This window comes from Triticum dicoccoides, chromosome 2A (genome assembly GCF_002162155.2).
Source record: "Triticum dicoccoides isolate Atlit2015 ecotype Zavitan chromosome 2A, WEW_v2.0, whole genome shotgun sequence".
NCBI classification, from domain to species: Eukaryota; Viridiplantae; Streptophyta; class Magnoliopsida; order Poales; family Poaceae; genus Triticum; species Triticum dicoccoides.
In genome coordinates this window covers 435409085-435419486 of record NC_041382.1, presented here as the reverse complement: position 1 = coordinate 435419486, position 10402 = coordinate 435409085, and the positions used below count along the sequence as shown (strand labels likewise).

The 10402-nt window shown below is 45.6% G+C and overlaps 2 protein-coding genes across 4 annotated transcripts; one reads left to right on the top strand and one right to left on the bottom strand.

The window, feature by feature from the left end:
* The first annotated feature begins 220 nt into the window (after positions 1-220).
* LOC119354815 (filament-like plant protein 3) lies at positions 221-5333 on the top strand. 3 transcript variants are annotated; one of them, XM_037621560.1, is made up of 6 exons: positions 221-566; positions 994-1164; positions 2486-2663; positions 2782-3245; positions 3365-4744; positions 4860-5333. In XM_037621560.1, the coding sequence occupies exons 2-6, from the start codon at positions 1051-1053 to the stop codon at positions 5082-5084; spliced, it is 2361 nt and encodes a 786-aa protein (XP_037477457.1). In that variant the 5' UTR covers positions 221-566; positions 994-1050; the 3' UTR covers positions 5085-5333. The 3 variants fall into 3 exon arrangements, with proteins under 3 accessions (XP_037477457.1, XP_037477456.1, XP_037477458.1); XM_037621559.1 differs by having other exon boundaries at positions 987-1164; XM_037621561.1 differs by lacking the exons at positions 221-566; positions 994-1164 and adding an exon at positions 1199-2405.
* Positions 5334-5543: 210 nt separating this feature from the next.
* Positions 5544-10180, bottom strand: LOC119354816 (WD repeat-containing protein DDB_G0290555-like). Its single transcript, XM_037621562.1, has 12 exons — positions 9952-10180; positions 9750-9865; positions 9620-9649; positions 9393-9532; positions 9058-9234; positions 8834-8897; positions 8644-8751; positions 7901-8054; positions 7356-7445; positions 7143-7198; positions 6585-6642; positions 5544-6220 (listed from the first exon to the last, which is right to left on the bottom strand). The coding sequence occupies exons 1-12, from the start codon at positions 10031-10033 to the stop codon at positions 5778-5780; spliced, it is 1518 nt and encodes a 505-aa protein (XP_037477459.1). The 5' UTR covers positions 10034-10180; the 3' UTR covers positions 5544-5777.
* Between the last annotated feature and the right edge of the window lie 222 nt (positions 10181-10402).

Here is a 10402-nt window from a genome sequence, read left to right as displayed (position 1 = left end):
CTGGAGCGAGTGTCGACTAATTCCGGGCGGGGTACGATGATATGAACGTGCCATCCATTCCGTTGTAATCGAATTAAGCTCAGCGGTTAGTGGTTATGGCGTACTAGTCGTTAGCACGACTGGCAGCACGATCAATCCCATTGCCATTATCACAAGAAAGCTAGAGTTAAACATTCCGACGAAACCAAGCCTCCGTTTCTCCCCCACGGAACGGCCAGGCCACACACACACACACACACCATGCTTCTTTTTTGCATCGTCTATTCCCCATTTGTACGTACGTACGTATTTTGATTATTAAATACTCTATATATAGGCTATTAGCTAGGCCCAGGTAGGAGTAGAGAATCTTGGGCGCAAACTGCGGACGACATGCCACCATAGGCTCGCCTCGCCTGCTTGGGTCCAAGAGCAAGGAGAAGGGGCGCGCTTCTTGGGGCTTACTTCCTGGGTCTTGCTGCCGTGCCGTCCTCCATTCCTTGCTTCTCCTCTCTCGTCGATTTCTTCGCCTGGACTTTCCTCTCTCCACCTCGGTGATTTGCGGCGGAGCGGATCGAGAGCAGGAGGTAGTAGTTTTGAATTGTGTTGTTTCTTGATGAACTCGGCTTCTTTTGGTACTATCTATCATCAAGTGATGCAGTATTTGTCTTCTTCTTCTTCTTCTTCTTCTTTCTTCTTCTTCTTCTTCTTCTTCTTCTTCTTAGTCGTCTGGTCTGGTCTGGTCTGGTGTGGTGTGGTGTTTAATCTCTTCTCCATGGGTGGTTTTCTTGTCCTTGCCTTGTGGTTGCGTGTTTGGATCAGTGAATTGCTGGAATTCGCATGCTTCTTGCCAATTCATTCAGAATGGACGCAACACTGAACATCCTAATCGAGCTGATATGCATGCATTGGGATTGGATTGATTCAAGTTTCTATTCTTCAAGTATACTGCCTAAACTGCAATCTGTCCCTTTTCCTTGTCTAAACTTTTGGGTGGATTGCTGAAGTGAACAGGGGCGCATAAGCATCGTCATTCAACCCAAGGGTGTAGAGAGCTAGCTAACTCGAGGAATGGATCGCCGGAGCTGGCCGTGGCGCCGCAAGTCCATCTCGGACAAGGCCCCCGCCCCCACCGAAACCGACAGCTCCGCCTCCTGCCCATCCGAGACTTTAACTGATGAACAGGTGAGAACGGATTCTTGTTATCCTTCTTCCTGCGCTACGTTGATGGTGTCCATTCCTGCGATTTTGCGGCACTCTCTCGCTGTTCGCCTTGCATGATTTAACAAACTAAGTATTAACGGGTCAGAGGAGCAAGAAAAGGAAATTGGCCTACAGTAAAAAGATTCGATGCATGTGTAGTGTCAAGGAGTGTTTTACAAGCATGTTGAGACATCTTCCTTTTCTTTTGCGGTGGAGCAAGTTCAGTTCAGGCATGTTGATGGGTGTTTATTGACTTTGAGAGTCCTACACGCCTCCTCCTTAACAGATCATGCAACATGTGCCGCCCAGAGAAAAATGACAAGGCCATGTGGCATGGCAAACATGTGAGTGAGGTTTCATCCAATCACACATCTGTAGGGCCTCTAATCTATCGCCAAGTTGCAACATCAACTCTTAAATCGATGATGTCACATAACGTAACGGATAGGGCTAAATAGAGATTCCCAATGCTGGATCAGAATTCATCAGCATATACTGTATAAGAGAGCCAGATTGCTTGTCATTCTTTCTGGAATATTAATTTCTCTTTTAAATGTTTTTTTTGTCTTAGTCTCCTCTCTGGTAGTAAATGGTAATACTAGGATGCACGCCGTAGACCACCGAACAGTAGCTCTACCATGTTAGTAGAGGCACACAATTGATCTCAGCCACATGACAATAATGGGCTGCAGGATTCAATCTCATTTGATGCTTTGGTTGGCAACATTGACCAATCTTCATGGCAATTCTAGTAGGCCTCCAACTGAAGCAGGGAAGGGAATGGTAAGGGGTCCTATTGTCCCTGTAGCAGAGTGGCTAACAGGACAAGCCTACCTTACCTATCCATGGATGCATACCAAGGAAAGGATGATGTGTTAGTTGGCACTCTCTTTTCTCTGCCAACATTATGGCTGCAACAAGGGCAAGATGCAGATTTTCTGGTGGCCACTCCATGTGCTGCACCATCACCTTTGGCCCAACACAAATGGCTCATAATGCTTGCTGGCGCAGAGAGAGCAATCAAGATTCCAGCTCTCTTCATGTGCGCCACTGCTACTTGATTGTGCTGCTGCTGCTGCTGCTGCCCTCGCTTGCAGTCTTTTGACCAAGGCTGTCTTTCTCCCTCCAATACTCTAATGCAACAGTGAGGAACAATTGCCGGGCTGCCCACAGTTTGAGCTTATGCATTAAACATTCTCCATACAAGCTGAAAAATGAGCCAAGTTAGTCTAACCAATGTTTGCTTCTTTTTTCTGTGGGGACAACAATTTTGACTCTGCTTGTCTATCTCCTCTTTGATTAGGATACCACCCTCAAGAGTTCCCCGAAATCGCCCGAGGTCGCATCCGAGGAAGCACAGGACAACAGCAATGTGAAAGTCAAGGTGCTGAGCGAGAGGCTGTCCTCTGTGGTATCGGATATTCGTGCGAAAGATGATCTCGTCAAGCAGCATTCCAAAGTTGCCGAAGAAGCTGTTCTAGGTACGCAGTGCAGTTAAACATGACTGAACAACAAGATTAAGCACCACACAAAAATTACTAGGTAGCCTTTGATTGAACATTATTCACAAGCAGATTGTGCATGCATTTCTCGTACCAGGATGGGAGAAGGCCGAAAACGAGATGGCATCGCTGAAAGCCCAGCTGAATGCTGCAACTGTCAAGAACTCAACGCTGGATGGCGCGCTCAAGGAATGCGTCCGGCAGCTCCGGCGCGCCAAGGAAGAGCAGGACCAAAAGGTCCAGGGCGCGCTGGCACTGCAGTCTCGGCAGTGGGAGTCGGACAAGACCGACCTAGAGCTGCGGATTGTCGAGCTCAAGGCCAAGCTGGAAGCCAAGTCGGAGCGCTCGGTGGCCAGTGACGGCGATGCCAGCTCCAGGCTGGCCTCTTTGGAGAAGGAGAATTCGGCTCTCAAGGCGCAGCTGCTCGCCAAGACGGAGGAACTGGGGCTCAGGACCATCGAGAAGGAGCTCAACAGGAGGGCGGCCGAGGCGGCCAGCAAGCAGCAGCTCGAGAGCATCAGGAAGGCGGCCAAGCTCGAAGCCGAGTGCAGAAAACTGCAGGTGATGACACCCTTCCTTCGTGTGCTTTGGCGCCATTGGAGGCATCATATTATGTGATGTGAAGAGGACGGTTCTTGACCTCCTTTGTTGGAAGCTAACTTCTCTGGAGTTTTTGGCAGGCCACTGCACGCAGACCCTCCTTCAGCAGCGACCTCCGGCGCACCCCGAGCTCCCTCTGTGCCGAGTCGGTGACGGACTGCCAGTCGGACTGCTCCGACTCATGGGCATCGGCTCTCATCACCGAGCTCGACCAGTACAAGACCGAGACGAGGAGTGCAAGCCTAGCAACCGCAGTCGACATCGGTGTGATGGATGACTTCCTTGAGATGGAGAAGCTTGCGTCAGCCAACGGCGCCGTCTCGAGGAGCAGCAGTTATGCCGAGGACACCGGTGGTCAGCTGGTGAAGCTAGAGGAGAAGGCCAGGAAGCTGGTGGCCGAGAAGGACAAAGCCTTGCACGAAGCCCAGCGCGAGCTGAGGGCTTGCCGCCATCGGGCAATGGTAGAAGAGGAGAGATCATGTGAGATGCAGAGGCAGCTAAATCTCGTCAATGGAGAGAGGCATGCCATGGAGGCCGAAATGCAAGACGCGGAGAGGAAGAGGAACGATCTGGAGGGCAGACTTGAGCTGGCCCATGGCGAGATCACGAGCCTGCTGGACAAGGGGCGCATCCTGGAGGAACGGCTGGACTCGGAGAAGGCGCTAACGCTGGAGCTCGCGGCAAAATATCAGCAGATGGATGAGCTCGAGTCGGAGACGAAAGAGCTGCGTGCTCAGCTCGAGTCCGACGCCAGAAAATACAGCGACAAGATCACCCTGCTAGAGAGGAGGCTCACAGAGAAATGCCCTGCCGTCGATGCTCTGGAGGCAAAGATCAAGGGTGCAGAGATTGAGCTGGAGCTGGCAGGACAAGAAATCGTGTCATTCCAAAAGAAGGTGCGTGGCCTGGAGCAGCAAGATAAGGCATTGTCTGTTGAATCCGCAAAGCGGTGCCGTGATCTCCAAGCACTGGAAGCAGAGAGAGATGAGCTCAGATCTCAACTCCAGGCCGCCAATTCAGATGCCTTTGCCCTGAATGAGAAGGTTAACACGCTTGAAGAGACTCTGGAGAAACAAGGGCCGTTGATTGCACAACTGGAATCTCAACTCAAGTCGGCGCAAGCTGAAATCAAGAGCTTGAAGGAGAATGCCGGGCAGTTGGAAATGAAATTAGAGACGCAGAAGAACTTGTCATCAGCCTACATAACTGCACTGGATGCTTCCGAAGCCCAGAAGAACAAAATGACGAGCCGGTTAGAGCTCAAAGAGAAAGAAGCAGAGGAATCGCACAGAAAGATTTACTTGCTTGAGGAACAAATTCTCAAAGAGAGAGCAGAATCGTCGGAGTTCGCCGCACAATGCCATGACTTGAAACAGGAATTGTGCAGCAGAGCTCCAGGTCATCAGCCAAAACCAATGGAAGTGAAACCTATGGCAAGTACAGACCTGCACATCACAAAGGTAAATTTAAGGTATCTCTTAACTATCACAACCAAGTCCGGTGATGAAAAGTTGAGGACTTTTTAAGTGATTATGTTTTTCTGATGAGTAACTGGAATGCCATCACTTTGTACAGGAGAAAGAGTTAGCTCGTGCTGCGGGGAAACTAGCAGACTGCCAGAAAACAATAGCGTCACTGAGCGCGCAGTTGAAAACCTTATCTAACTTTGATGAATTCATCATCCCTGATCCTGGGGTTGAGAATCATGACATCGCCTTAGCTGAAAGCTGGGATGGCGATCTCAAGCTGTTTGATTCAGCAAGTTATCCAGCACAGTTGGGCTGTTTGGCGGTCACATGATTGTGGTAGCAAAGAAAGATTGCAGAAAATTATATGGCTTGGCTGTCACATAATAAGATTGACAGAATCCTTCCCTGATTACATATGGAGACAAGTTAATGCGAGTTTATACAGGTGAGAGCAAAGGCTCATATGAAAAAAGCACTGTTCATATGGAGAGATGAAGTGTATAGCCTTAAGGGAACTGTGTAAAAATCAATTTTGGTCAACTAGTCTCATGAAATTATCGAAATGGTTTTTAACCTCGTCTGCAACATGACTCCGTATCTTATATGCTCACCCAACACTTGCATACATACTTATTATCTTATATCAATTGGCAGAGATCCTACACATTTCAGCCAAAAATAGTTCAAATTTCAAATGTCCAGGAGCTTGCATTAATTTCACTACACCAACAGGACTGACGTTGTCCACACTAAACTAGACCATTGCTACTTCGGTACAAACTAACCAAGATGAGGACACAGAGTCAGATGAGATAGTATAAATGAACCATACCGTTCAAGTTTGATAATATTTTCGAATCACTTATCATAATATTGTAAACAGCAGGTAATATTTCAAGGAAAAACTACAAATGAACCATACCGTTCAAGTTTGAATGAACTTGTACTTAAAAGGCATTCTTTTACAAATTCACTAAGGCAAGCACCGTGGTCAGACGTCAATAATTCCAGCACACCAAATGTCCTAGGCAACTTGTTGCTTCTTGCTTTTCTTTTTCGTGCCTTTGCTTCTTTCGCCAGATTCAGATTTTATTCTCTTTGGGGCATAGATCTCAGCATCACTGTCATTAAGGCCAGCCATCTGAGTTCCTTCCTCATCCTCTGCAACCCTTTTATTCTTCTTTTTCTTCTTTGCCTTTCTGACTGTTTCAGCATCGTCCTCATCCAGGTCGACCATTTGCGTTTCTTCATCATCCTCTATAACAGTTTTCTTCTTCTTCTTCTTCTTCTTCTTCTTCTTCTTGTCCTTTCTGACTGCTTCAGCATCACAGTCATCAGGGTCCACCATTTGAGTTCCTTCCTCAGCCTCTTCAACCAATACATTCTTCTTTTTCTTTTTTTCCCTTCTGACTGCAGCTTCAGCCACCATTGAAGAATCTGGCTGCTTGGATTTAGTCTCCTCAGATTCTAGACACAACAGTAGTGTTAGCACAGTACCTCAAACCTCAAGGCATCCATCAAGATGCAGTTAAGATGTACGCCATTTTAAGATTACAGGTCAGAACTCAGAAGTGTTCCGAGTAAAAAGAAGCTCTTAACTATAATTATCAGTTCCACATCCAATGAAATTTAACAAGTCAACATGTTTCAGTCCTAAAGGGAAGCACTTTGCCCCTACAGCAAGCACCATTCGAGATAACATGAATGTAAAAAAACAATTGCCACTCTCACATAACTTACCACAACAACAACGGAAAACAGAGCACATAACACAGAATAGCTACTGGAAATACATAAGAAACTCCCCGCAGAGAGAGAGTGAGAGACGAACCTTCAGCTGAGAAATGTGAATCAATAACCACTGTCGTGAGGTGCTGCTTGAGATAGACCTGTTACCAACCAATGAACATGTGTTAGATCATGAAGAGTTTAAAATGAAAAACCATGGTGTATAACCAGTAGCGCAATCACTAAAGGCCAATTAACTAGAGTACAAGGTTAGCCAAGATAGAAACGAAAAATCATCTATCATATACGCCGACATGTATAAATGAACTTGCACACTCAATTATAGGATTATATGTTTTTTAGGTACTACCTCTGTACCAAAATATAAGAGGTTTTTACAGGCTAGTTTAGCCTAAAAGGCATCTTATAGTTTGATATGGAGGGAGTAATAAAGAGTAGCCCAAGATTAAGTCATAAGATATTTGGCTAGTCAATGATATCTTCATGCTCACTATAATAAATTCATTTACATACACACATGTCAAAACGCACCAGAAAACAATTAGAGCAATATAAATAAAAATTAGCATCAATTAATTGCAAGGAGCAACAACAAGCTTCGAGCTTAATATGAATGCTGTGAAATTAATTTTAGACATACCGCAGAAAGCGGCTGCCTTGTATTTGTATCCCAGATTCGCAAGTAGCTGTCCAATCCTACAAAGACCAAAATAATATCCCGAGTTAGTTCAAAGAAGTACAAACAAAGACAGCCAATAAAAAGTAAAAGTGCACAACAAAATTGAGGGAACGTAAAACTATATGTTGCATTCAAAATAAATCAATCTGAAATAAATGGAAATTTATAACTCACCACAAGATGCTATCAAAGGCAGATCCGGATGCCTAACTATCGATCTAATACTTCCACTGCATTTACCAACATAGCATCCGAGTAGTTTTCCTGTAAAAAAAGGTACACACCAATCACAACACTGTAAAATAAGTTATACTCGCATACATTGTACCTTGGGTTGTTATTAGCCATAATCATTTGTCCATGTCATTATATTTAATAATAAACTAAGTGCTACGCAATCTCCAATCTGTTAAACATTATACATCAGACTCTAACATGTAGAAATGCTGATAAATATTTCAACTCTACCATTTCCATTAGCTGCAACTGCATGTCACTAACTATCTGTCGATTAGACAAAATAAAATAAAGAAACGGACCAATATAGGTACTCCATACCATTATTACCTATACAAAACAGCAAACATGAAGTGGATCTGATGATTAAAAAGGAGTAGACTTGTGACACATAGGCCACTTTAACACTAGACAGAAAAGGCACATGTTCCTAAAATACTCAGTTGCATTGAAAGATACTGCACACCATCTGTTTATCGTACCTGTTCTCATGTCAAAGGAAGCGAGGTCTCCTGTTCCTGTCCCAATATAGACAGTATGTCCATCTGGATCCCCTACAACTGCCTTGATTGGTGACTCCCTAAAATCAACTGAAACAACAGGTCTTCTTTGCGAAGCAGTATCATATAAGCGAACCTGGTAAACACAAAATGAAAACACCATTAGTGGTAGTAAAGTTGAGCGGTCATCATCAGTGCAGCATAATATATTACAGATGCAAATGGTCCTACTCCCTCTATCCATGTAAGTAGGGCCTAATGCGTTTTTCAAGGCTAATTTTGACCACATGTTAGAGGAATAATGTATGACATGCAAGTTACACAAAGCATACCGTCACATTCGTAGGTGAAAGGAGCTTCCAATGATATAATTTTCACAGTATACATCTCATATACTGTTAATCTTATCGATAGTCAAAGACAGTCTCAAAAAACGCATTAGGCCCTGTATATATGGATGGAGGGAGTAGCAAACATCCACAGCTAATCACTGCCTAGCATAAAAGAAAGTGCAAACACGCCAATTAAGCAAATGAAATGGTATCATTATTTACAAGCTATGGGGGGACTACACAGATGCAACAGACATCATAACAAAACCCCATCAACTAGCAGGCTTGCAGTCAGAGAGCTGAACTGGTTAAATTTGTTGAATTCCAACACAAACATTGAGCAAACAAGATTAAACTCGGAATTCTGTTAGCAACAGTGATGAGATATGGTACCTGATGATTATTTGTGCAGGCTACAATTTTACGGTGATCATCCTTGCACAGGAAAGTTCCAGCCGTGAACCAAGGTTTGGTAAATATACCGACGTTGTTAGCTCGGGGCTGTGAGATCAAAATAAAATTAATACAGATAAATGTTTGCTGCGATGTCAGCTAATAAGTCAAAAAACAGATTGGCACTTACAGATTTAGCAGACCACATCTTACTACAAGATGTGATATCCCACAAGTTCACTTCCATACCATTCCTAAAATGAATCAAATAACTGTTAAAAACACTACAAATTTCCTGAATGATTTTCACATCTCAGACAGAAAAGCTGGTAAATAAAATGAATGCAGCCCAACAGCAGTTTTTTAAGCATACAGCATTCGGTAATCGCATGCTAAAGGTTATAGTCAACTCACCCTCCAAACATTGCATAGTTTTCACCAACATCCACAGATGAAAACTGCAATGTACCCTTGTTACACACTTCCCAAGTGCTTGATGGCCCAACATCCGAGTCAGATACCGTGTTTTCTTTTGCAACAGATCTCACACTTGCTTTGCCCTTCTCCGTACAAGCAAGAAATGTACCTAACCTGCAACGAGCAACTAGATATAAATACAATTTGGCCAATATCACCAAAACGCACAAGAGCGATGAACTTTTCATTGATATATGGATACTTAATACTACAGATGTAGACGTGTGGTAAGATATCTATTATGGGGAAAATTATGAGCATGTGAAAATTACGTGGTTAAGTCCGGTGCATGTTTTCTGAAGAGGTGCAGGGCGACTAGGGGATCATTTTCCACAGCTCCGACAGTTTGGTCTGTCCTAGAGGACTTGACAACAGCCAGAGCATCACCATTCAATGGATTCAGCAACTCAACCTACACAGAAACCTTTGGAATTAACAACCAACTGAAAGAGGCACAAGGTAAGCGTCCCAACTCAGAGAAGCAGCAGCAGTTACTCACCACACCGTTCTTCCTTGCCACAGCCAAAACCTGCAAAACGCAACAAAATAGACAATCGTGACTATAGGAATGAGCAGCCGTGATTCACCAAGGGCTTACGGGAGAGAGCTGAGCTGTAGAGGGGACTGACGGGGTCGACGGCTCGGTCGGCGAGTGAAGCGACGAGGATGGCCCTGGAGGCGTCGGGTTCGCCCCACGTCTCGACGACCTTGGCGACGCCCGCCGGTCTAGCGCGGGCCTCGACGACTGCGCCGGGATTAAAACGGAGAAGGAACAGTGAGCAGCAGGCGGCGGCGGAGGGGAGGCGGCGAAGTCGGGTAAGGTGACAGTACCTTTGATGAGGCCGAGGATGTCGGTGGTGATGGCGCGGAGCGGCGGGCAGCCGGGGCTCTCCACCGAAGTGATCCGCGGCATCCTCCTTGGCTTCTCTCTCCGGTGGAGGAGAGGAGAGGAGAGGCGGCAATTCGGGGGAGGGGAGGCAGAGTAGGGCTTCTCGTGTTTTTAGGGTTTTAGGGGAGATAGATGGATGCAGGGTGAGTCTGCTCTGGGCCGGGCGGTTCTTCCGTGGTGGCCGCGACACCGTGGAAAAGCCTGAATGGCGAGCCCGGAGGGTTTTAAACAGCGAAAATCCTATTTAGCGCTTAAGGCGAGGAATAATATAAGGGGGCTGCTACAAATAATGATTTCTTAGAGAAATCATCCGCCTATTTAGCCGTTCAATCGGTGCACTGGTGGCCGTTGAATTACAACGACCCCACGGTAGCAGCGAGTCAACGCAGCACC

What these genes read in the sequence shown, in the direction of transcription:
- LOC119354816 (XM_037621562.1), bottom strand. Translation starts at nt 10,033, where the DNA reads ATGCCGCGGATCACTTCGGTGGAGAGCCCCGGCTGCCCGCCGCTCCGC. An exon ending in TGGCAAGGAAGAACGGTGTG is followed by an intron (nt 9,533 to 9,619) that starts GTGAGTAACTGC and finishes GTTTCTGTGTAG; the next exon opens with GTTGAGTTGCTGAATCCATT. An exon ending in GCCTTTGATAGCATCTTGTG is followed by an intron (nt 7,199 to 7,355) that starts GTGAGTTATAAA and finishes TGGTCTTTGTAG; the next exon opens with GATTGGACAGCTACTTGCGA.
- LOC119354815 (XM_037621560.1), top strand. Translation starts at nt 1,051, where the DNA reads ATGGATCGCCGGAGCTGGCCGTGGCGCCGCAAGTCCATCTCGGACAAG. An exon ending in CCGAGTGCAGAAAACTGCAG is followed by an intron (nt 3,246 to 3,364) that starts GTGATGACACCC and finishes AGTTTTTGGCAG; the next exon opens with GCCACTGCACGCAGACCCTC. An exon ending in CAGACCTGCACATCACAAAG is followed by an intron (nt 4,745 to 4,859) that starts GTAAATTTAAGG and finishes CACTTTGTACAG; the next exon opens with GAGAAAGAGTTAGCTCGTGC.